General features: G+C 43.6%; 1 protein-coding gene across 3 annotated transcripts in view; it reads right to left on the bottom strand.

Annotated features, from left to right (window-relative positions):
• Positions 1-27,494, bottom strand: part of spidr (scaffold protein involved in DNA repair) — a 316,427-nt gene that overhangs the window by 91,975 nt on the left and 196,958 nt on the right. For all 3 annotated transcript variants that reach the window (XM_067979905.1, XM_067979906.1, XM_067979908.1), the window contains 2 exons: positions 26,988-27,192; positions 16,187-16,470 (listed from right to left, as the gene is read on the bottom strand). In XM_067979905.1, the coding sequence (XP_067836006.1) occupies positions 16,187-16,470; positions 26,988-27,192 (489 nt within the window). The remainder of the gene's footprint in view (positions 1-16,186; positions 16,471-26,987; positions 27,193-27,494) is intronic.

Below are 27,494 nucleotides of genomic sequence, written 5' to 3'. Positions count from 1 at the left end.
TCTAGACTTGACGGTGTACTTACCAACTGAGCCATCAGGGTAGCTTCTTGATGGTTTTTTAAAAAATAAAATAAATCTTGTATCTGATTGCGAGGTAAACTAACATCTCAAGTCATGTGTTCATGCCATGAAAATGGACAGAGGTTATGCGTAGGTATCCAAGGATTCCTGGAATTTCTATTTTTAATATATAATAATGTCTTGGACAACAGTATAGTAAGCAAAATCTCAAAAGCTTTATTCAGGTAAAATTTATATTGTGTGTTTTTTAGGATCATTTTGTGTGTGCACGTGTATGTGGTGAGAGAGAGTTTTCCTTCATGCTAAAAATTCAATTTAAAAAAAAGACACCGGGTGAATTTTGAAGCCAGCTCATTAGCTCACCTGGGTTTTGTTGAACTAGAAAGGAAGATAATTAAAATTAAAAAGGTAACGGTTAATTGCTTATAGATGCAAGACAAAGATTCTAATTGCTAACATTAATGAGGCAGAGAGGGACATACAGAATGAGACAGATATGCAGTATCTCTCCTCAATCTATTTTGATTTCTTTAAAAAAACAAATTTGTTGAATTTTGAAATTAAATAAAGGGAAACAGATAAAAAGAGTAGGAAGAGGGAGGGAGGAAAGAAACAGATCAAGGGTGAGAAGGCCACTGCCTCTTGGGAGGGATTGATGCAGGGTTAATAGTGAGGTGAGTGACAGTAAAGTAAGGGGGAGGGGAGGAATCAAGGGATGAGTTAGTAGTTTAAAGTGGAAAAGGTAGGAGCAGTGATGGGAGTGAGGGGTTGGTAGGAGACACGAGGAGAGAAAGAAAAAAGTATTAAAAAAACAAAAGAAAGGAACTCTCCAGGAAAACAAAATACTGCAGCTAGGATGTCTGCAACTTGTACAAACTCACTCTATCAATTAGACTTTGTAGCACACTTAGAGGAACACACACCTACACTTTAGCAGAAAATTAATTGTGTTTTATAAGGTGCAATATTTCTATCCCTATTAAACAGTGTACCATCATCGCAGATTTATATATATCACATGCACACACCCACAACTTCAAATATACTTCCTTTTATATTTAACGCTATTCATGACTGAATATGGGAGAGCAGGAAGAGATGCAATTGCTAGTTCTTCTTCAATATCTTGTTATACTTGTTACCCAAATAATTAAGTCTGAGTGAATTTTTTTTAATATAGTGTCCAATACAGTAAGAGAAAATCATATATATCACAGCACGGTAGAATAGAAAAGTTCTGCACATCACAGTAAAATATTCTAAAACAGTGGCAGCATTTAAAAGAAAAAAAATAGGTCAATTGTACAAGGGTCAATTTATTAGTTTTACATAAAGTCAACACTTTTATGCATTTGCAGACGAAAGTGAAACTAATTTCACTGCATTTTATGGCGTTATTTTCTGTTGAGAGAAAGGATTGAAACCGCAGAGGAAAACCTCAAGTACAATTTATTTAGGTCATCCACAAAGACCAGAATCTTTCCAACTCCACTGAACTCATAACTGTGGATTCCTTGTATCATTGAAAATAATGTGGCCGTATGATATTATTAATAAAGCAAGACACAATAACATATCTAACTTATAACTTCCTGTTTTGCTGCCACAGGGACTTAGGTACTTTCCCTAGTTAAAACATGAGCAGAAAAATGTTTTAGAAGATTATAAAATCTACTGTAATTTTAAAAATTGCTGTTTAATATTAAAACTGCATAATCTATGATCTTGCATAAAACTATAAAGTAACTGAGAAGTAGAATGGTATTTCCAAAAATCTCTAAAATTCAGCCTTTTTGCAAAAAAGTACAATTTCAAATATGTTTTTCTTTTAGAAACAGTGAAGTCCAGAAAATTCCCTGAAACCTTTCAAAAAATGTAAGTCATTGTTCCCCTTTAAAAAGCATTATTTTAGTTTTCTTTATACTGAAGCTGCAACCACTATTAACTTTAAAGCAATAAGATCAAACCCAGAAGATGAGACAGACTGTCTGGTGGGGGCGGAAGACTGGAGCGGAAGGATGAGTCAGGCAAGTCTTTGGTGGGGTAGGGAGACAGGCTGGAAAGTGATTGAAAATTGCAACAAGAAGGTGAGAAGGGCTGTGGTGAACTAGGGAGTGAGAATGATGTTGAAGACTGCATTTGAATTCAGTGACTTTGAATAAGGAAGCCTGATATCGAAGAAAACAAACAAAGCTTGGAACCTGGAAAATGGCATCAGGATACAGTATTATACCAAAACACTAAGGCATTGTAATTATTGGAATGAATAAACTAAATTGCATACAAGGAAACAACAAGATAAAATGGTGCATTTGCTTCAAATCTGTCATAAATAAAACAACTTATTTTGTATATTGTAGCTACAGCACAAGATTTAGTTACAATGGAGGCTGTACAATGTTTATTATTAAATCAACCTGCAAAGTAGAATCATAGCAATTTTGGTACAGGTGGGAGGCCATTTGACAAATCATGTTTGTGCCAGTGCTAGCTTCCCTATCAGACCTAACTATTTTAATCCCATTTCCTTGCTGCCTTTAATATTTTTCTTCAAGTGTTTATCAGTTCCTTCCTAAGCCTTGTGATTGTCTCGGTTTTAATTGCCAACTGTAGTAAAGCTTTCTAAATTCTAACGAGCTTTTACATGAAAACATTCCTTCTAACCTCCACCTTTATGCTCCTAGTACTAATTTCCAAGTTTGTGCCTACTTGCTAATAATTAATTGATCAGTAGAAAATATCTCACTATTTACTTTCTCAAAACTTCAGAAACATTTTTTTTTTAAAAACACTTCTATTACATCATCTCCCTTAACCTCCTTTGTGTCTCTTAACTGTATCTTCATCCCTGTTATAATCATAGTGAATCTATATTGTATATTTTCCATTGCTCCAATATTCTTTCTATAATGGAATGCCCTAAACTCTATACAGTGCTCCAACCGTGGTTTAATCAATGTTTTGTACAGATTTATCACCTCCTTCCTTTCGTATTCATTGTTCACATATATAAAATCCAGGATCTTACTTGCCCTTTTTTATATACAATTTTCTACCTGCAAACCAGCTTTTCAAAGGGGGTCCACTACAGTCTGTTCCTCTTAATCGAAAGTCAATGAATTCAAATTATCTGATAATTCAAATGTTCTAGCTTCCAAATCAAGGAGATTGAATTGCATGAATCAGAAAGTATGGATTTTACTTTAAAAAGAAAACAAATCATTAAAAAAAAATATTATGAACAAACAGCTTGGGCAAACACAAGCGCCTAATTCAAGGAATACCAGGTCCATCATTGATGGGCAGCTCAATTTTAAAGTTGCTCAATAGTGTCTTGGACTTGAGAGAATCCTACAATCTGTGCGAACCCCAGAGCCCTATCCCGCTGCTTCTGGATGTCAATGAGGAAAGTGGTGAATCTATTCTCTCTAGCAAACAAGGCATCAGTCACCTGCATACAAGCAGATTGACTGATGTTGTTGATATCCATTGTGGCAGCCTGGAAGAAGCCAGAGATAACGAAGTTAAGGGCTGCAATCTTGACTGCAACAGACAGTGTTGAGCAAGCTCTAGCAGTTGGCTGCAGTGCTTCTTGCATGATGTGATTCAACTTTATTTGCCTCCCCTAAAAAAGGAAGTTTCTTTATCCTCTTTATACATTGTTCCTGAGAACTACAGGCATGTTATCCTGGGCCTATAAACTCTGTTGGGAGAGTAAGTATTTCTCTGAGCACACATCCTCCTATTTGCTCTCCACCCAGCTGCAGATGTGTTTGCTAATTCCTCTTCCTTCTCCTTTATGAATGAAATTTCTGGAAGTACCCCCATGAGGAAATAATTGCAATGACAAAAGCCCCCTCACAGTCAAGAGCTTATAACAACAAATAAAACTTTTATGAATCTTAAAGACAATTTACCCACAAGTTAATGCAAGAAAAATGTATCCAAAACTCCATACAGCTTTACCCAAGATGACACATGACCAGAGTTTACATTTTTTATTATTTGTTCTTGGAATGTGGGCAATGCTGGCATGGCTGCATTTATTACCCACTGCTAATTGCCCTGGGAAGGTGGTGGTGGCATTTCCCTTGAACTGCTGTAGTCATTGCAGTGATGGTGTTAGGTAGGGAATTCCCAGATAAGGATAGAGTGATGATGAAGGAGCGGCAATACATGTCCAAGTCAGGATGGTGTGTGACTTGGAGGGGATACAATGCCTGGGTCATTGCTGATAGGTCCATTCAATCTTCTTATTTTTGAACTAGCTAGCAAATATTTACAACTGAGTGGCTGGCTAGGCTACTTCAGAGGGTGTTATGAGTCAACCACATAGTGTGGAATTGGGGTGCTGTGTAGCCCAGACCAAGTAGGGGTGGTTAACTGCCATCCCTGAGGGACATTCATGAACCAGTAAACCTGTGTAAGAGGGCCCATCAAAATTGTTTTTTAAAAAAATGTGATCTTTCTTCAGAGGTGAAGGCCTGGATCCCCTGCCCAAAGTGGGACTCACTTTTGCCCATCTGGTGGATGCTTGGGCTATCAGTATCCAAAGATAATCCAGGCCTGACTGAGCTAGGCAAGCGTGAATCCTAATCCTTGGCTCCGCCCACTGACGACATTTGCCTTGTAAATTGCCAGGCATAGGTTTCACCCCTTATGGTGTGGAAAAAATCCTTGAAAACAGTGGTAACTGGTCTCTGCCATTTCATGGTGGGTTCAACTGATCTTCTTCCATAGTTAGGACTGGAGACCGGAAGACCCCCGAAGGACTTTCAGGGCCCAGATGCGCCGTAGCTTGGAGATTTATCAATTTGGGATGGGGTGAGGGTCACAATATGTTTTAAGAACATAAGAAATAGGAGCAGGAGTAGGCCAATCGGCCCCTCGAGCCTGCTCCGCCATTCAATAAGATCATGGCTGATCTGATCCTAACCTCAAATCTAAATTCATGTCCAATTTCCTGCCCGCTCCCCGTAACCCCTAATTCCCTTTACTTCTAGGAAAATGTCGATTTCTGTTTTAAATTTATTTAATGATGTCGCTTCCACAGCTTCCTGGGGCAGCAAATTCCACAGACCTACTACCCTCTGAGTGAAGAAGTTTCTCCTCATCTCAGTTTTGAAAGAGCAGCCCCTTTTGGTCTTTGGGAAAATACCAAGGAGTATTTATGCAGTGTATTACTGTGGAGTTGTCACCATACAAAAAGCATTGCACATTTGAAGTAAGGGAGTCCAGAATAGTTTTATTTTTACAGTTGTAAAGCAAAAAATGTAATGCCAATTCTACAACAGGCCCAATAAAAACAAATATTAGTAGGATACAGGTAGGCTTGCATTCTTGTAAAGATTTTTCCTTTTGGTTATCTTTCTCCAAGCTTTACTTTAAAAATGAAGATTGAATGGTTGATTGACAGGTGAAAGGTGACTAGCAAGATAGGCTCGTTCCCACCCCAACGATCTGTACAGCTACAGGCAACCATAATAAGGGCAAAAAGTACCACAGAATAAGCCCACAGCTTTCACATGCAATAAGTGATGATCCAATCTCTTGATTGAACTTAAGCATGCAAGGGCGAAGAGCTCGACGTGGGTGATAGTTCTATAGGCAAGAAAAGCATTGACCTTTGGGACTGAAACAGAATGTTGAAATGTAACTACAGCAACTCTTATGTTCTTAGCATCTCCCTCGGAAGATCTGAACAATGAGGAAGCATAGAGAGATCTGACTTAAAATGCTAGCAACTATTGTGATGCTACAGTTGTCATAAGCCTGGTGGATAGTCTGGCCACAACTCTCCAACTCTAGCAGATAGACAGATGAAAGGGAAGGGAAGGAGATCTGAAACAATGGAGTACAGTAAGGGGCAGATTAATTTAACCAGAATACATGAATAATGTTGTCCTCACAGTTAGTTACTGAGTGTACGTGAGGATGAGCATGAGTATTAATGAGCGAATGTGAGATGCTTTTCCAGTACAAATAACTTACAAATAGGAGCAGCTGGCGTGCAGTCCCTGCATCAGACACCATGATTGAGGCGCTTGCTTAGCTGCTGGAACAATGACCCAATGGATGGCACACGGACGCAGGGAAGTGCAGACATGAGGATGCTGTTCAATCAGCTGAGAATGTATTGTGTTTTTAGGATCACATGTTCCACATGATGGTGCAGAAGCAAGCACTTTAGAATATCACATCAAGCCTCACTGTGCATACCTTCTGCCAGAATAGTTTGGGAAAAGCATACTGTATCCATGGTGGAAGTTGTCCTGAGAATATACCACACACTCGAAAGGGACAGGGAACTTTTTTTAAAATTCTTACCTGGGATGTGGGTGTTGCTGGCAAGGTCAGCATTTATTGCCCATCTCCAATTGCCCTTGAGAAGATGATGGTGAGCCACCTTCTTGAACCGCTGCAGTCCGTGTGGTGAAGGTTCTCCCACAGTGCTGTTAGGTAGGGAGTTCCAGGATTTTGACCCAGCGACGATGATGGAACAGCGATATAAGAGACCATAAGAGATAGGAGCAGGAGTAGGCAATTCGGCCCCTCAAGCCTGCTCTGCCATTCAATGAGATCATGGCTAATCTGATTTTTACCTCAACTCCACTTTCCCGCCTTTTTCCCCTATCCTTTGACTCCCTTGCTGATCAAAAATTTGTCTAACTCAGCCTTGAATGTATTCAATGACTCAGCCTCCACAGCTTTTTGGGGTAAAGAATTCCAAAGATTCACGACTCTCGGGAAGAAGAAATTCCTCCTCATTTCCTTCTTAAGCGGGCGACCCTTATTCTGAGACTGTCCCCTAGTTTTAGATTCCCCCATGAGGGCTAACATCCTCTCAGCATCTACCCTATCGAGTCCCCTCAGAATCTTGTATGTTTCAATAAGCTCTTCTCTCGCTTTTCTAAACTCCAATGAGTATAGACCCAACCAGTTCAATCTATCCTCATAAGACAACCCTTCCATACCTGGAATCAACGTTATGAACCTTCTCTGAACTGCCACCAATGCAAGTATGTCCTTCCATAAATAAGGGCACCAGAACTGTACGCAGCACTCCAGGTGTGGTCTCACAAGCACCTCGTACAGTTGTAGCATGACTTTCCTGCTTTTATACTCCATCCCCCGAGAAATAAAGGCCAATATTCCGTTTGCCTTCCAGATTACCAAGTCGGGATGGTGTGTGACTTCGAGGGGAACATGCGCAACTGAACACTGCGCGATCATCAGCGAACATCCCTGTTTCTGACCTTATGATGGAGGGAAGGTCATTGATGAAGCAGCTGAAGATGTTGGGCCTAGGACACTGCCCTGAGGAACTCCTGCAGCAATGCCCTGGGGCTGAGATGATTGGCCTCCAACAACCACTATCATCTTCCTTTGTGCTAGGTATGATTCCAGCCACTGGAGAGCTTTCCCCCTGATTCCCACTGACTTCAATTTTACTAGGGCTCCTTGGTGCCACACTCGGTCAAATGCTGCCTTGGTGTCAAGGGCAGTAACTCTCACCTCACCTCTGGAATTCAGCTCTTTTGTCCATGTTTGGACAAAGGCTGTAATGAGGTCCTGGCGGAACCCAAACTGAGCATCGGTGAGCAGGTTATTGGTGAGTAAGTACCGCTTGATTGCACTGTCGACAACAACTTCCATAATTATGCTGATGATTGAGAGTAGACTGATGGGGCGGTAATTGGTCGGATTGGATTTGTCCTGCTTTTTGTGAACAGGACATACCTGGGCAATTTTCCACATTGTGGGGTAGATGCCAGTGTTGTAGCTGTACTGGAACAGTTTGGCTAGAGGCACGGCTAGTTCCGGAGCACAAGTCTTCAGCACTACAGCCGGGATGTTGTCGAGGCCCATAGCCTTTGCTGTATCCAGTGCACTCAGCCGTTTCTTGATATCACGTGGAGTGAATCCAATTGGCTGAAAACTGGCTTCTGTGATGCTGGGGATATCAGGAGGAGGCCGAGATGGATCATCCACTCGGCATTTCTGGCTTAAGATGGTTGGAAACGCTTCAGCCTTGTCTTTTGCACGCACGTGCTGGACTCTGGCATCATTGAGGATGGGGATGCTCACAGAACCTCCGCCTCCCGTTAGTTGTTTAATTGTTCACCACCATTCACGACTGGATATGGCAGGACTGCAGAGCTTTGATCTGATCCGTTGGTTGTGGAATTGCTTAGCCCTATCTATAGCATGTTGCTTCCGCTGTTTAGCATGCATGTAATCATGTGTTGTAGCTTCACCAAGTTGGCACCTCATTTTTAGGTACGCCTGGTGTTGCTCCTGGCATGCTCTTCTACACTCCTCATTGAACCAGGGTTGATCCCCTGGCTTGCTGGTAATGGTAGAGTGAGGAATATGCCGGGCCACAGTGCTTCATGGATGCCCAGTTTTGAGCTGCTGGATCTGTTCTGAATCTATCCATTGAGCACGGTGGTGCCATACAACAAGTTGGATGGTGTCCTCAGTGTGAAGACGGGGCTTTGTCTCCACAAGGACTGTGCGGTGGTCTCTCCTACCAATACTGTCATGGACAAATGCATCTGCAACAGGTAAATTGGTGAGGATGAGGTCAAGTAGGCCCACTCTGGCAGCTATGTCCTTCAGGACTCGGCCAGCTAAGTCAGTAGTGGTGCTACCGAGCCACTCTTGGTGATGGACATTGAAGTCCCCCACCCAGAGTAAATTCTGTGCCTTTGCTGCCCTCAGTGCTTCCTCCAAGTGGTGCTCAACATGGAGGAGGACTGATTCATCAGCTGAGGGAGGGCAGTAAGTGTTAAACAGCAGAAGATTTCCTTGCCCATGTTTGACCTGATGCCATGAGATTTCATGGGGTCTGGAGTCATGTTGAGGAGTCCCAGGGCCACTCCCTCCTGACTGTATATCACTGTACCGCCACCTCTGGTGTCCTGTCCGAGAGGCAGGACAGACCCAGGGATGGTGATGGAAGAGTCTGGGACTTTGGCTGAAAGGTATGATTCTGAGAATATGGCTATGTCAGGCTGTTGCTTGACTAGTCTGTGGGATAGCTCTCCCAATTTTCGCACAAATCCCCAGATGTTAGCGAGGAGGACTTTGCAGGGTCGACTGGGCTTGGTTTGCCTGTCGTGTCCGGTGCCTAGTGGGGTCCGATGCCGGGTGGTCTGTCCGATTTTATTCTTCTTATGACTTTTTTTAGCGAGATTGTATAACTGAGTGGCTTGCTAGGCCATTTCAGAGGACGATTAAGAATCAACCACATTGCTGTGGGTCTGGAGTCACATATAGGCCAGACCAAGTAAGGGCGGCAGGTTTCCTTCCCTGAAGGACATTAGTGAACCAGATGGTTTTTACGACAATCCGGTAGTTTCATGGCCACCATTACGGATACTAGTTCTTTTTTAATTCCAGATTTTATTTGATTAATTCAATTTAAATTCCCCAGCTGCCGTGGCGGGATTTGAACTCATGACTCTGGATTACTCGTCCAGTAACATAACCACTATGCTACCGTACCCATAATTTACTGTTCCTCACTCTCATTATCCCCCTGGTTCCCCACTATTTCTGGTACGCTTTTTGTGTCTTCTACTGTAAAGACAGATACTAAATATTTGTTTAACGCATCTGCCACCTCCTGATTCCCCATTATAATTTCTCCTGTCTCAGCCTCTAGGGAACCAACGTTTACTTCTGCTACACTCTTCCTTTTTACATACTCGTATAAGCTCTTACAATCCATTTTTATATTTATTACTAGTTTACTTTCATATTCTATTTTCTCCCTTATCATCAATTTTTTGGTCGTCATTTGCTGGATTCAAAAACACTCCCAATCCTCAGGCTTACTACTCTTCTTGGCAACATTATAGGCCTCTTCTTTTAATCTAATACTATCCTTAACTTCTTTAAGTGGATCACTTTTCCCGTGGAGTTCTTATTTCTCAATGGAATGTATATTTGTTGAGAATTTTGAAATATTTCTTTAAATGTTTGCCATTGCTTTTCAACTGTCAAACCCTTTAACTTAATTTCCCAATCTACCTTTGCCAACTCGCCCTTCATACCTATGTACTTGGCTTTATTTAAGTTTAAGACTCTAGTTTCAGACTTAAGTACATCACTCTCAAACTCAATGTGAAATTCTATCAGATTATTATCACTCTTCCCCAGAGGATCCCTTACTGTGAGATTACTAATTAATCCTGTCTCATTACACAATACAAGATCTAAAATAGCCTGTTCCCTGGTTGGTTCCATGACATATTGCTCTAGGAAACCGTCTGAAATGCCTTCCATCAACTCGCCCTTCAAACTACCTTTGCCAATTTGATTTGCCCAGTCGATATGAAGATTGAAGTCCCCCGTGATTACTGCTTTAACTTTGTTACAAGCTTCTACTGCATTAACTTTGTTACAAGCTCCTATTATTTCATGATTAATAACTCTGTCTAACTGTACTGCTACTCTTAGGGGGCCTATAAACTACTCCCACCAGTGTTTTCTGCCCCTTGTTATTTCTTATTTCCACCCATACTGATTCTACTTCCACAGCTTCTGAGCCAAAATCCTCTCTCACCGCTGTCCTTATGTCATCCTTTATTATTACGGTAACACCCCCTCATTTTCCATTTTGCCTGTCTTTTCTATACGTCATGTACCCTGGAATATTTAGTTCCCAATCTTGGTCACTTTGCAACCATGTCTCTGTAATGGCTATTAGATCAAACTCATTTATCCCTATTTGTGCAACTAATTCATCTATCTTGTTACAAATGCTCCATGCATTCAGATAAAGAGCCTTTAATTTTGACTTTTTAGCCATTTTTTTCCAGCTTTGACCTTACTTGTTGATGCACTTATATCGGTAAACTCTCTGTCCCTTCCTGCCACATGCCACTTACCTTGACCCAAATCACCTACACTGCTCTGTTGCCTTGATTTTTCTCATTAGATTTCTAAATTTCCCTTCACTTGACTTTCTTTCTCCACCACCACCCCCCCCCCCCGCCCCCCTTATTAGTTTGAAGCTCTATCTACAGCCCTGGTTATTCGATTTACCAGGACACTGGTCCCAGCCCGGTTTAAGTGGAGCCCATCCCAACGGAACAGCTCCCTCTTTTCCCAGTGCTGGTGCTAGTGCCCCATGAATCGAAACCCCTGTCTCCCACACCACGCTTTGAGCCACGCATTTAACTCTCTAATCTGTTTGTCCCTATGCTAATTTGTACATGGCTCAGGTAGTAATCCAGAGATGATTACCTTTGAGGTTCTGCTTATTAATTTAGACCCTAGCTTTTCAAACTGTGTCAGCAGAACCCCATTACTTAGTTCTACCTATTTCGTTGCTCCAACATGGACAATGACAACTAGATCCTCCAATTTGCCATTATACCACGGGGTGTATTCTATAGCCCAACTAGTGGGAAGGATTTAAAGGAGCAAATTTGCAGGGAAACTACAGAATGGTGCAAAAGCCATACAGTAGTGATAACAGGGGGCTTCACCTATCCTAATTTGGATTGGGATAGTAATAATAAGGGGCAAAGCGGGGGGAGGAATTTCTGAAGTGTGTTCAGGAGAACTTTCTTGACCAGTACGTTTCCAGCCCAATGAGGAAGGAGGCATTGCTGGGTTTGGTTCTGGGGAATGAGGCAGGCCAAGTGGAGCAAGTGTCAGTGGGGGAGCATTTAGGGAACAGCGGTCATATCATAAGATTTAGAATAGCTTTGGAAAGGACATGGAGGAGGGCCAATTTCAGTGGGATGAGAACAGATCTGGCTAGGGTAAGTTGGAATCAAAGACTGGCAGGCAAAACTGTAAATGAACAATGGGCAGCCTTTAAGGAGGAGATAGTTTGGGTACAGTCTAGGTACATTACCATGTGGGGCAAAGGTAGGGCAACTAAAGCCAGAGCTCCATGGATGACAAAAGAGATACAGAGAAAGATGGTGCTGAAAAAAGGTGCGAGTGACAGATGTCAGGTTGATAACACAAGGGAGAACCAGGCTGAATATAGAAAGTTCAGAGGGGAAGTGAAAAAGGAAATAAGAGGAGGAAGGAGAGAGTATGAGAATAGACTGGCAGCCAACATAAAAGGGAATCCAAAAGTCTTCTATAGGCATGTAAACAGTAAACAGGTAGTAGGAGGGGTGGGGCCGATTTGGGACCAAAAAGATCTACCCATGGAGGCAGAGGGCATGGCCGAGGTACCAAATGAGTACTTTGCATCTGTCTTTACCAAGGAAGAAGATGCTGCCAGAGTCTCAGTAAAGAATATGTACGTGAGATACTGGATGGTCTAAAAATTGATAAAGAGGAGGTACTGGAAAGGTTAGCTGTACTTAAAGTAGATAAGTCATCGGGTCCGGATGGGTTGCATCCTAGGTTGCTGAGGGAAGTACGGGTCGAAATTGCGGAGGTACTGGCCATAATTTTCCAAACATCCTTAGATATGAGGGTGGTGCCAGAGGACTAGAGAATTGCAAATGTTACACCCTTGTTCAAAAAAGGGTGTAAGGATAAACCCAACAACTATAGGCCAGTCAGTTTAACCTCGGTGGTGGGGAAACTTTTAGAAACAATAATCCGGGACAGAATTAGAAGTCACTTGGACAAGTGTGGATTGATTAGAAAAAGCCAGCATGGATTTGTTAAAGGCAAATTGTGTTTAACCAACTTGATAGAGTTTTTTAATGAGGTAACAGAGGGGGTAGATGAGGGCAATGCAGTTGATGAGGTGTATATAGACTTTCAAAAGGCATTTGATAAAGTGCCGCATGATAGGCTTGTCATCAAGATGGAAGCCCATGGAATAAAAAGGGCAGTAGCAGCGTGGATACAGGAAACAGAGAGTAGTGAACGGTTGTTTTTCAGACTGGAGGGAGATGTGTGGTGGTGTTCCCCAGGTGTCAGTACGAGAACCACTACTTTTCTTGATATATATTAATGACTTGGACTTGGGTGTACAGGGCACAATTTCCAAAGTTGCAGATGACACAAAACTTGGAAATGTGGTGAACAGTGAGGAGGATAGTGATAGATTTCAAGAGGATATAGACAGGCTGGTGGCATGGGTGGACACGTGGCAGATGAAATTCAATGCAGAAAAATGCGAGGTGATACATTTCGGTAGGAAGAATGAGGAGAGGCAATACAAAAGGCACAATTCTAAAAAGGGTACAGGAACAGAGAAACCTGGGAGTATATGTACAAATCATTGAAGGTGGCAGGGCAGTTAAAAAAGCATACGGGATCCTGGGCTTTAGAGGCATAGAGTACAAAAGCAAGGAAGTCATGATGAGCCTTAATAAAGCACCGGTTCGGCCACAACTGGAGTATGATGTCCAGTTCTGGGCATCGCACTTTAGGAACGATGTGAAGTCCTTAGAGAGGGTGCAGAAGAGATTTACTGGAATGATTCCAGGAATGAGGGACTTTAGTTACGTGGATAGACTGGAGAAGCTGGGGTTGTTCTCCTTGGAACAGAGAAGATTGAGAGGAGCTTTGGTAGAGGTATTAAAATTCATTAAGGGTCTAGACTGGGTAGTTGGAGAGAAACTGTTCCCATTGGCGGAAGGATCAAGAACCAGAGGATATAGATTTAAGGTATTTGGCAAAAGAACCATAGGTGACATGAGGAAAAACTTTTTTACACAGCAAGTGGTTCGGATCTGGAATGCACTGCCTGAGGGGATGGTTGAGGCAGATTGAATCGTGGCCTTCAAGAGAGAACAGGATAAATACTTAACAGGAAAATATTTGCAGGGCTACGGGGATAGGGCAAGGAGTGGAACTAGCTGGGTTGCTCTTGCATAGAGCCGGCATGGACTCGATGGGCCAAATGGCCTCCTTCCGTGCTGAAACCTTTCTATGATTCTAAGTTCTTTTCCAGCTAACAGTGTCTATCCCCCCGACTACACTATCCCCTAACACTATCACATTCCTTTTTACTCCCTCTATTTGAATGGCCCCCTGTACCACAGTGCCACGGTCAGTTTGCCCATCCTCCCTGCAGTCTTTGTTCTCATCCATACAGGTAGCAAGCATCTCATAACTTTTGGACAAGGTCAAGGGCTGAGGCTCCTCCATCACTCGATCCTGGGTCCTCATTCCTGCCTGACTCGCAGTCACACCCTTCTCTCCCTGACCAATGAAGAAATCTAAACTACTATCTAATCTAAGGGGTGTGACTGCCTCCTGGATCAAAGTGTCCAGGTAACTCTCCTCCTCCTGGATGCTTTGTAATGTCTGCAGCTTGAACTCCAGTTCAACAACCCTTAGCTCAAGTTCCTCGAGCGGCAGACACTTACTGCAGATGTGGTTGCTGGGGATCACGCTACTCTCCAACAACTCCTACGTGCAGCAGTTACAACACACCACCTGCTCTGCCATCACTTGTCAAACCAGAATTTATTCATTTACTTCATTGGAGTTTTTTTAATCTTCTAACTTCCACTTTCTTTTTCAGAAATAAATACAAATTCATTTTCTACAGCAGGCACTTTTCAGACACTGAACATAATTCAGTCTGAGGTGAGAAATAATGACAGACATTTGGTTTAACTGTTTTGAGCCATTACCAAATCTGGACACAATTTTCATCCACTAACCTGTCCCAAAACGGCAGGTAAATGGGGCAGTGAGGCCTACTCCCGGCTCTCCATCCTGATCTCGACTTTTCTCCCCCCCCCCCCCCCCCTCCACCACCCACAAGACACAAGTCCTTTTCCCACCTGCTACATGCAAATGCTGGAGTGGAGGTGGAGACAAGGTTCCCATCGGAATTCCACCCTGTGAAAGGGAGCAGCAGGCCCAGAATAGCGGTGGTAACGGCCCAGAATTCTCTTGATGGATGGTAGGGGGCCTATTAGAGGCCTCTCCTCCCTTCAAATGAGTCACAGCATTTACCTCTGTGGGTCTTGGTTTCCACTTCTTCAGATCTAATATTAATAGTATCCACAATTAGTGGGGTGAGAGACAGTATGAGGATTTTTGGTGAGGCAGAGCCTGCAAAAATTTGAGAACTGGAGTAGGCCAACCAGCTTTCCAAACAAGGTTACAATATTCCATTAGTGGGCAGAATAAGACTTTGAGTGAAGAGCCCAAAATTGAGGGTTTTAATAAGGTAAATTGAGAAAAACTATTTCCACTGGTCAGTGAGTCAGTAACTGGACAATGTAAATTTAAAATCATCACCAAAAGCACAAAAAGAAAGACTTACATTTATATAGCACCTTTTACAACCTCAGGACTTCCCAAAGCATTTACACCTAACAAAGTACTTTTGAACTGTAGTCACTGTTGTTTGTGCTCAGCAAAGATGAAATAATCTTGCGGGAGATGGTTTGAAATTATGTTGATTGAGGGATAAATGCTGGACAGGACACCGGAAATTTTTTAGTACAATGGGATATTTTACACCCACCTGTGAGATACAACAGGGCCTTGGTTTAACACCTCATCTGAAAGATAGCATCTCTGACATTGCAGCACTCCCTCGGTCTGCACTGGAGTGTCCGCCTGGATTCTTGTGCTCAAGTCTCTGGAGAGGGACTTGAACCCACAACCTTCCGACTCAGAGGCAAGAGTGCTGCCAAATGAGCCATGGCTGACACCTTAGGAGAATATTTTTTACTTTGAGTCTTGTTAAGACATGGAATGGCCTACCAGAAACAATGGTGGAATGAGAACCTATAACAGCTAATAAAAGGGAAGTGGATAAATATTTTAAGAGGAAAAATGAAAAGGATATGGGGAAAGGGCAGGAGAATGAAACTAACTGGATAGCTGTTTCAGACTGCTTTGCCATCTGTTTATGCCAGGACAGCTCGTATTGCTGAGCCAAGGAACTTGATGTTTGTATTCTCCCTGCATCCTGAGCATGTTGAAATCAAGACTCTTACAGACTCTGACTCTAACTCATTCTTTCGCAGGACCTTAAAAGTGTGGAATCTCTTACCTCCCTCATTTTCCCTTCCTCCTACAACCTTCGGGCTTCTAAAACCCATGCTTGGCACCACCTACTCACCAATTCCTTATTTACCTTGTTTTTGCTCCTTCTCTTTTCAACCTTCTGCTTTAAGAACCCTGGCCCATCTCCTAGGTTTCTCAATAAAAAAAAAGAGAAAACAAAGACAGTTTGGTTGCAAAATTTCAGTCCAGGACTTACCTTGCATTTTGTTGATCTAAATTTGAAGGTAGAGAAAGATCAGACTGGTTGCTTTTGGTCAGTTGATTGTGAAGAACATCTTTAACAGGAAGACAGTACACTCTCTGTATAACTACTTTCAGATTTTGCCTTGCCCAGCCTGCTGCTCCTTGGCTTTCAATTACTTCAAGAAGCGAGTCACATACACGGTTAGCCAGAAACCGATGTTCAAAACCCAACACCTTTATTAGTTTCTCCTGCTGGGTCGATAATATACTTTCAGCATTCCCTGTAGTTGTGTTATCCTGTTTTGGGAACACATTAACAATCATTTAGTATCCAGGACTAAGATGTCAGCATAGTTGTGGTACGGTAGCATAGTGGTTATGTTACTGGACGAGTAATCCAGAGTCATGAGTTCAAATCCCGCCACGGCAGCTGGGGAATTTAAAATTAATTAAATAAAATCTGGAATTAAAATACTAATATCAGTAATGGTGGTCATGAAACTACCGGATTGTCGTAAAAACCCATCTGGTTCACTAATGTCCTTTAGGGAAGGAAACCTGCTGTCCTTACTCGGTCTGACCAAAGTGCGACTCCAGACCCACAGCAATGTGGTTGATTCTTAATTGCCCTCTGAAATGGCATAGCAAGCCACTCAGTTGCACAACCTCGCGAAAAAAAGTCACAATAAGAATAAAACCGGACGGGCCACCCGGCATCGGACCACTAGGCACCGGACACGACAAAGGCAAACCAAGCCCAGTCGACCCTGCAAAGTCCTCCTCACTAATATCTGGGGACTTGTGCCAAAATTGGGAGAGCTGTCCCACAGACTAGTCAAGCAACAGCCTGACATAGCCACACTCACAGAATCATACCTTTCAGCCAATGTCCCACACTCTTCCATCACCATCCTTGGGTATGTCCTGTCCCACCGGAGGTGGCGGTACAGTGATATACAGTCAGGAGGGAGTGGCCCTGGGAGTCCTCAACATTGACTCTGGACCCCATGAAATCTCATGGCATCAGGTCAAACATGGGCAAGGAAACCTCCTGCTGATTACCACCTACTGCCCTCCCTCGGCTGATGAATCAGTCCTCCTGCATGTTGAACACAACTTGGAGGAAGCACTGAGGGTAGCAAGGGCACAGAATGTAATCTGGGTGGGAGACTTCAATGTTCATCACCAAGAGTGGCTCGGTAGCACCACGACTGGCCGAGTCCTGAAGGACACAGCTGCTAGACTGGGCCTGCGGCAGGTGGTGAGGGAAAAACTCGTCCTCACCAATCTACCTGTCGCAAATGCATCTGTCCATGACAGTATTGGTAGGAGTGCCCACCGCACAGTCCTCATGGAGATGAAGTCCCGACTTCGCATGGAGGACACCATCCAACGTGTTGTGTGGCATTATCACAGTCCTAAATGGGATAGATTCAGAACAGCAGCTCAAAACTGGGCATCCATGAGGTGCTGTGGGCCATCAGCAGCAGATTTGTATTCCAGCACAATCTGTAACCTCATGGCCCGGCATATTCCTCACTCTACCATTACCAACAAGCCAGGGGATCAACCCTAGTTCAATGAGGAGTGTAGAAGAGCATGCCAGAAGCAGCACCAGGCGTACCTAAAAATGAGGTGCTAACCTGGTGAAGCTACAACTCAGGACTACATGCATGCTAAACAGCGGAAGCAACGTGTTATAGACAGAACTAAGAAATTCCACAACCAACGGATCAGATCAAAGCTCTGCAGTCCTGCCACATCCAGTCGTGAATGGTGGTGGACAATTAAACAACTAACGGGAGGAGGAGGCTCTGTCAACATCCCCATCCTCAATGATGGTGGAGTCCAGCACGTGAGTGCAAAAGACAAGGCTGAAGCGTTTCCAACCATCTTAAGCCAGAAGTGCCGAGTGGATGATCCATCTCGGCCTCCTCCTGATATCCCCACCATCACAGAAGCCAGTCTTCAGCCAATTCGATTCACTCCACGTGATATCAAGAAACGGCTGAGTGCACTGGATACAGCAAAGGATATGGGCCCCGACAACATCCCGGCTGTAGTGCTGAAGACTTGTGCTCAAGACTTGTGCTCCAGAACTAGCTGCGCCTCTAGCCAAGCTGTTCCAGTACAGCTACAACACTGGCATCTACCCCACAATGTGGAAAATTGCCCAGGTATGTCCTGTCCACAAAAAGCAGGACAAATCCAATCCGGCCAATTACCGCCCCATCAGTCTACTCTCAATCATCAGCAAAGTGATGGAAGGTGTCGTCGACAGTGCTATCAAGCGGCACTTACTCACCAATAACCTGCTCACCAATGCTCAGTTTGGGTTCCGCCAGGACCACTCAGCTCCAGACCTCATTACAGCCTTGGTCCAAACATGGACAAAAGAGCTGAATTCCAGAGGTGAGGTGAGAGTGACTGCCCTTGATGTCAAGGCAGCATTTGACCGAGTGTGGCACCAAGGAGCCCGAGTAAAATTGAAGTCAATGGGAATCGGGGGAAACCTCTCCAGTGACTGGAATCATACCTAGCACAAAGGAAGATGGTAGTGGTTGTTAGAGGCCAATCATCTCAGCCTCAAGGCAATGTCCTCGGCCCAACCATCTTCAGCTGCTTCATCAATGACCTTCCCTCATAAGGTCAGAAATGGGGATGTTCGCTGATGATTGCAGTGTTCACTTCCATTTGCAACCCCTCAGTCCGAAGCTGTCCGAGCCAGCATGCAGCAAGACCTGGACAACATCCAGGCTTGGGCTGATAAGAGGCAAGTAACATTCGCACCAGACAACTGCCAGGCAATGACCATCTCCAACAAGAGAGAGTCTAACCACCTCCCCTTGACATTCAACGGCATTACCATCGCCGAATCCCCCACCATCAACATCCTGGGGGTCACTATTGACCAGAAACTGAACTGGACCAGCCATATAAATACTGTGGCTACAAGAGCAGGTCAGAGGCTGGGTATTCTGTGGCGAGTGACTCATCTCCTGACTCCCCAAAGCCTTTCCACCATCTACAAGGCACAAGTCAGGAGTGTGATGGACTACTCTCCACTTGCCTGGATGAGTGCAACTCCAACCACACTCAAGAAGCTCGACACCACCCAGGACAAAGCAGCCCGCTTGATTGGCACCCCATCCACCATCCTAAACATTCACTCCCTTCACCACCAGCGCACAATGGCTGCAGTGTGTACCATCCACAGGATGCACCGCAGCAACTCGCCAAGGACAAGAGCAGCAAGCAAATGGGAACAACACCACCTGCATGTTTCACTCCAAGTCACACACCATCCCGACTTGGAAATATATCGCCGTTCCTTCATTGTTGCTGGGTCAAAATCCTGGAACTCCTTTCCTAACAGCACTGTGGGAGAACCTTCAACACACGGACAGCAGCGGTTCAAGAAGGCAGCTCACCACCACCTTCTCAAGGGCAATTAGGGATGGGCAATAAATGCTGGCCTCACCAGCGACGCCCACATCCCATGAACGAATATAAAAAAAAGAGGAAGTGACTGCATCGAGGGAGCACTCTAGCCTCCCCTGACCTGTCACTGAGTACTTCCCTGAAAGGGAAGTCAGTCTCACGGCTTTGCCAGAACTCTTCCCGTGAGGTCCTGGATTAAGCAATGAGTAAACCTGGTATGTGGCATTGTACGTCGATGTATAAAACATCATGGTAGCTAGCATGCTGCAAGCTGCATTGTGTAGGTCCTGCCATCATGCCGAAAGCAGACACCCGTCGTAAAGGCGATGAGGAAACTCAGACTTGGGATGACTGCGCCTGGAAGGCATTAACCTGGAGGCATGGATTGGGAACATGCACTCACATAGCCAAGACTCTTGCCTACCGGGATTGGGTTGCAGATATGGCCAGCACCAATCATAACCAGAGCATCTCATTCAATGACTTTTCCAACCACCACCACACTATCACCTCGAGAGAAACCCCTTCTCTGTAACCTCCTCCAGCACTACAATTCCCCCTGAATTCTCCATTCTCGAGTCTGGTCTCTTGTGCACTCCCCCTTCCTTTGGCCCCAAAACTGGCAGCTGCACATTCAGCTCTGGAATTATTTCCTTAAATCCCCTGTCTCTCTACCTCTCTCTCTCTCTCTTCCTTTAAGACCCTCCCTAAAATCCACCTTTGACCAAACTCTTAGTTACTCTGCCTAAAGTATCGTTCCTTGGCTCTGCGCCATTTTTTTCCTTACGCCTCTGTTAAGCATCTTGGGATGTTTCTCCATGATAAAGGCCCTATATAAATGCAAATAGTTGTAGTTACTGAAGTCCTGCACCTCCAAGTGAACCACCATTCAATGCGTTTGTGTCCATGCTGTGTTGAGGAGGATGGTAACAATATACTTACACATCTTATGTTAAGTTGCGCTGTTCATCATGCCGCTGGTGAGAAATATCCTGGTTCCTGCAGTCACCTACTAAGAGCTCAAACCCACACTTGTCAGTTGAGCAATTAGTGACCACTCTCTTTATTGGGGGGGGGGGGGGGGCGGGGGGAGAAAGGGAAGAGAAAGGTGAGCAAGATTTCTTTATGTTCAACGTGGCTGCAAGATGACAGGGAATAGAACCTCAGAACCAAGCCAACTCTCCATGGTAAATTCAGTAATCTGATACCTGAACCACAACAGTCCACAGTTCTCCAGGGAACTATTAATGATTAGCCAGCCTGTGTCACCAATGAACCCCTGAAGGGCCAATATGTTCATTGGGGGCCAGAATTTGATCCATTTGCCTCCAGATAAACTTGCAAGCTAATGCCCTAATGTGTAAAATGGTCCTAGCTAGACAATCAGCGGGTAGCAGCTCTGGTAAGATGCAGAGCTTAGCTGGTTAAACTCCAGCAGTACCTTGGCATACATTTTTTCGGGTAGTAGAATGGTGGCTTTTTGGCTGAGTATTATCTGGTTTGTTTTCATCAGGGCACCCCGGGATTGAAGGGAATAATTTTCTCAGTACATTTGGAGTGAGCTCCACAATGTAACACCAGTAACCTGTGGTCTCCCACAGAACAGCTGGATTTGCATACATGACTAAATGATGTGTAGAGACATCCTCGTTTTGCTGCAGTCCAAATCTTGTCTCCTGAGCCCTTTCAGACTTCCTTTGCGGGTTCCTGACTTGGAGGTAAACACACTGCATAGAATTTAAAAAAGACAATTCTCAGGATGTGGACATTGCTGGCAAGGCCCAACTTAGTCGCCCCGACAGGGTGGTGGTGGGCCATCTTCTTGAACTGCAGCAGTGGCTTGCTAGGCCACTTCAGAAGGCAGTTAAGAGTCGACCACGTTGGTGTGGGATTAGAGTCACATATCAGCCAGACTGGGTAAGAACGGCAAGATATTAGTAAACCAGTTGGGTTTTTACGACAATCCGACTACTTGATGATCATTTTTACCAGCTTTTTTATTTCCATTTTCTTTAAAAAAACAGCCATCGTAGAATTTCAACTCACATTCTTTGGATTATTAGCCCAAGCCTCTGGATTACTAGTCTGCCACTACGCTACCGTAAGCAGTAATGTGACTCAGTGCCTTTTGAGTTACCTTAGAAGAGCTAGCATTGCAGGGAAAGGGCAGGGTCAACTCATGTTAAAGTTTATGGAGATTCTGTGGGCCTTAGCAGAAGTGCCTGATATGAAAGGATTGGTAAAGTCAAGTTAAGGAGGGGGAGGCGGCGGGGTGGGGGGGGGGGGGGGGGGGGGGGGAGGGGAAAATGTTTCAGCTACCTGCTGGAAGGTCAAAATCTAATCATTATGGAGGGGTCAGTCCATGATGGTAGTGTCACTCTCATGCCTGGTTTTGAATCCACTTGAAATGAGAACTTCTAGGAATTTACCATTGCACCATATTGGGTGAAGAGGTATCTCTCCAGGCAGATAGCATAAGCACACCTACGAAATGCTTCAGCTTTTTCAGGGATTTACAAAGAGCAAGGGTTGTGTGTACGTGGGTGTAGGGAGGAGAAGAGAAATGTTGGTCAGGAGGCTTTGCTCTCCATATCTATCCATATGTTTTAGCAGCTGCAATTTGGGACTTGCATTTGAATGAGGCATATTGTGGTCACTTGCCTCTCCATACAGATTTTGTGATGAGTTTGTTGATGGCCTGCAATTGCTGCAATCTGAGTTAGAGAGACTGACAGAGAGCAATTGAAATACATACAGCAGGTGGGGTAGCACATTCATCTTCACTGACTTTACACTTAAAGGGGTGATATGAGCAAGGTTCTTAATTTGTCTAAATCTGCATAAATGTTTAGTGGTGGGAGAAGCTATGAAAATTGGTATAGAACCATAGAAGTTTACAACATGGAAACAGGCCCTTCGGCCCAACATATCCATGGCGCCCAGTTTATACCACTAAGCTAGTCCCAGTTGCCTGCACTTGGCCCATATCCCTCTATACCCATCTTACCCATGTAACTGTCCAAATGCTTTTTAAAAGACAAAATTGTACCCGCCTCTACTACTGCCTCTGGCAGCTCGTTCCAGACACTCACCACCCTTTGAGTGAAAAAATTGCCCCTCTGGACCCTTTTGTATCTCTCCCCTCTCACCTTAAATCTATGTCCCCTCGTTATAGACTCCCCTACCTTTGGGAAAAGATTTTGACTATCTACCTTATCTATGCCCCTCATTATTTTATAGACTTCTATAAGATCACCCCTTAACCTCCTACTCTCCAGGGAAAAAAGTCCCAGTCTATCTAACCTCTCCCTATAAGTCAAACCATCAAGTCCCGGTAGCATCCTAGTAAATCTTTTCTGCACTCTTTCTAGTTTAATAATATCCTTTCTATAATAGGGTGACCAGAACTGTACACAGTATTCTAAGTGTGGCCGTACTAATGTCTTGTACAACTTCAACAAGACATCCCAACTCCTGTATTCAATGTTCTGACCAATGAAACCAAGCATGCTGAATGCCTTCTTCACCACCCTATCCACCTGTGACTCCACTTTCAAGGAGCTATGAACCTGTACTCCTAGATCTCTTTGTTCTATAACTCTCCCCAACGCCCTACCATTAACGGAGTAGGTCCTGGCCCGATTTGATCTACCAAAATGCATCACCTCACATTTATCTAAATTAAACTCCATCTGCCATTCATCGGCCCACTGGCCCAATTTATCAAGATCCCATTGCAATCCTAGATAACCTTCTTCACTGTCCACAATGCCACCAATCGTGGTGTCATCTGCAAACTTACTAACCATGCCTCCTAAATTCTCATCCAAATCATCAATATAAATAACAAATAACAGCGGACCCAGCACCGATCCCTGAGGCACACCGCTGGTCACAGGCCTCCAGTTTGAAAAACAACCCTCTACAACCACCCTCTGTCTTCTGTCGTCAATCCAATTTTGTATCCAATTGGCTACCTCACCTTGGATCCCGTGAGATCTAACCTTATGTAACAACCTACCATGCGGTACCTTGTCGAAGGCTTTGCTAAAGTCCATGTAGACCACATCAACTGCACAGCCCTCATCTATCTTCTTGGTTACCCCTTCAAAAAACTCAATCAAATTCATGAGACATGATTTTCCTCTCACAAAACCATGCTGACTGTTCCTAATCAGTCCCTGCCTCTCCAAATGCCTGTAGATCTTGTCTCTCAGAATACCCTCTAACAACTTACCCACTACAGATGTCAGGCTCACCGGTCTGTAGTTCCCAGGCTTTTCCCTGCCGCCCTTCTTAAACAAAGGCACAACATTTGCTACCCTCCAATCTTCAGGCACCTCACCTGTAGCTGTCGATGATTCAAATATCTCTGTTAGGGGACCCGCAATTTCCTCCCTAACCTCCCATAACGTCCTGGGATACATTTCATCAGGTCCCGGAGATTTATCTACCTTGATGCGCGTTAAGACTTCCAGCTCTGTAATATGTACACTTCCAGCTCTGTAATATGTACACTTCCAGCTCTGTAATATGTACACTCCTCAAGACATCACTATTTATTTCCCCAAGTTCCCTAACATCCATGCCTTTCTCAACCGTAAATACCGATGCGAAATATTCATTTAGGATCTCACCCATCTCTTGTGGTTCCGCACATAGATGACCTTGTTGATCCTTAAGAGGCCCTACTCTCTCCCTAGTTACTCTTTTGCCCTTTATGTATTGTGGAACCCATTTCCAACCATGCATAGGGTAGGATTGTTGTACGTTTGGAGGCTGTCCTATGCAAATAACACGTCCTCTGTTTGGTGTAATTCAGCTTGTATCTGAAAAGTTGGCTGAAGTTTGGAAACTATTACCAAGTGAAATGGTATGGTTAATCATATTGATCAACATTTTCTCAGCAGCTATATTTTGTGAACTGCCTCTCAAACCTCCACTGTTTGGATATTTGCATTTGCCTTTATCGCCATTGGGAGGAGTTTATGAGTTGGAGGAGAGGGGATTAATGGGTAGCCATGTCTGGTGGTTCATTGGAGAATGAAATGCATAGAATGCTTGTGGGCTGTGAACAGATAATTCTCGTGAAATCCTTGAATTTGTCTCCACTTGAACAATGAAAGTCGGAAGTCCCTCTCCATCCAGCTGAAGGAAAGAGTTATTGCCTTGTCGGGCCTTCTTTATTTTTCTAATAAGCATCATCCACACACTGCTGGAGTAGTCAGACAATGGGCCAGCTTCTACTGGGAAAAATCACAAATGACAAATTCCCTTGAAGATATTTTGTGACATCTTATTACCAATGCAAATGCATCTCCATGTGACCATCCTCACTCTGTACAGTATAAAAGTATCTACCTCAGGCTCCCCTCGAGCATATGAAGCTGAGGCATACAGACCAGGAAGGTCCCATGTTCAATATCTGGTCTGTGCTGAGCCAACTGATCTCACCCAGGGCAGTGGTGGAGGTTCAATGATTGGCTTCAGCAATCCTGGGCTGAGGAGAGGAAAAAAATAATCTCGGGCTCCCATTCTTAATCACGATTCAGCAACCTCCACCAGAATGTGTGGATGTCGGGTGAAAATAGGACTAGATTCAGTAACGATGCCCACAAATGATTAGTTTGTTGATAGTCATCGTCAAGGCTTCTACATGAATAATGACCACTTGGAAACCTTGGAAACAAAGGCACCCGTGGTACCTTATTTTAATAAGAACTCAACACTTTCAGTATAGATGGGCGAGAGAAAGATTTGGCGAGAAAAAAAGACGGACATACCCTGGAGGACAGTTCTTTTTGTCGCAAAGCATGCCTGAAAGCAAAAATGTTTTTAGCCAAGTGGGAGCATTGTGTAGCATATGGTCATTAAAAGAATGAAGACCACCCAATAAGGTAGGAAAACTTTCTTCTGCATATTGCATGCAACACTGGAAACTGAGGATAATTGCAAGGGGACAGGATTTTAGCCACCAGGACAGACTTGCAAAGCTAAGTGCTTACCACAGCTGCAAAGTCTATGCAATAATGTTTGGTAACAGTATGCTGATTACTTCATGTAGCTGCTTTACATATGATAAAGATGGACACCTGTTTTAGGGATGCCCATGAAGTAGCCAACAAATGGGTAGGATGACCTTAATGAATTCACAGGTTTTCTGCCAGCTAGATTGCAGCAATATTCCACAAGCCGTTGTTTAGTAACATGCCTGACATATAAAACAATAGTGATGTGTTTGGCAAATATTTGGTTTAGTGCACATAACACAACAGACACCTACAGGAATCTAAAATAAAAACAAAAAATGCTGGAAACACTCGGCAGGTCAGGCAACTTTTATGGAGAGAGGAAGTTAGAGTTAACATTTCAAGTTGATGAATTTTCGTCTTGGGTTCTGACGAAAGGTCATCAACCTGAAATCGGCCTTGGGAGCTCTCACCCTAAGCCGCTAGCCCATTGTCACCGCAATCCCAAGTTTAAAGAGAACCCGTTAAGATGTTACCATGGAAAGAAGTCATTAGAAATGGGCGACAATATATACTGCTACATGGTGCATGCAGTTCTCTAGAAGAAGTTATAAATCTTGGCTGCATTTTCTAACACAAAGCAAAGGTTAAACGGTTTCACAGTGGTAGGGAAAATTGAATGTGACTCACTATGGCTAGGTATTTCAAGACAAAGAGAGAGGCTGGGGGCAGCCACTTGTCTGTGTGGGAAATTATAATGATAATGGGGACTGCCTTAAAAAAAAATGGGGAAAATGTGTGTGTGTGTGTGTGTGTGTGTGTGTGTGTGTGTTTAAATAAATATAACATTAAGATGACTAAAATCTCTAAATTTAAATATTCAACTATGATGTTTAATTTGCACAAGTGTTTGGTTAAACTCTAAATGCATTGGACGGGCACTGGCTGTTCACCTCTTGAACCTGGTTTTAAATCCAGCCCAATCTCAGAAGAGAGTGAGCTGGATTTGAACCCAGGTTCCAAAGTTGGAATAAAAGTATCCTCTGTCACTACTGGTTTAAAGAGTCCAATGTGAAATGATTTGGCCAGTCTTAATCCAGTTCCTGAAGGGCAAGTTTGCAACTGCCCTAATTCAGTGTGAAATAGGAAACTCAGAGAACCTGGAAAAATGCTATTGTGGGAAATGGTTAACTGTCATGCTAGTTCAGTGTGGAGTGCTCATCTGATATCAGGGCATTGTCAGAGAATGGTAAGAAGGAACTTTCCTCTGCAACTAGATGGCTATTCTCAATCTGGGGATGCTTGACGGTGACACTGGGTGCCCAAACTGTTTCATTTCCGATCACCAATATATACTGTCTTAATGAAAACAACATTCACAAAACAAAAATGCTGAAAGCTCACCAGATCAGCTGAATGATGCTTCTGTCTTGAATCAATAAGGTTAAATTTCACAGCTAAAGATATTGGAGCTTTCCTGAATACCACCGACTTTCTTGGACAGCAATTGTTAGCTTTCGTTCCAGCTACCATTTTTGAAAATATCTTCTGACTAAAGTAAGTGCACAAAATAACTGGAATTTTTTCATCCTTGATATCAAGTTTCTGCCTGCAAGAAACAAATTTTAAAAATTACAGTAATAAATCAAACTGGGTTTATTACTTTGTCAATAAATGTTCTGCTTCAAAATTATGACATGAATCAAACATCAATTCTGCCCAATTTAATACGCTCCTACTACTTACATGTTGAATCAAAAGACCATGTTGGACAACGAGAACCAAACTGTCAATCAGACATTTGAAATATAATACTAAAAATGCTGTGATCCATGGCAACTAATGAGGCCAGAGTGTAACAACTATCGTCTGTTCTGATGAAAGAATACAACTGCTTGCCACTCAATCAGA

The sequence above is a fragment of the Heptranchias perlo genome, chromosome 3, assembly GCF_035084215.1.
Source record: "Heptranchias perlo isolate sHepPer1 chromosome 3, sHepPer1.hap1, whole genome shotgun sequence".
Taxonomy (NCBI): Eukaryota; Metazoa; Chordata; class Chondrichthyes; order Hexanchiformes; family Hexanchidae; genus Heptranchias; species Heptranchias perlo.
This window is presented reverse-complemented; position numbering and strand designations above follow the sequence as displayed.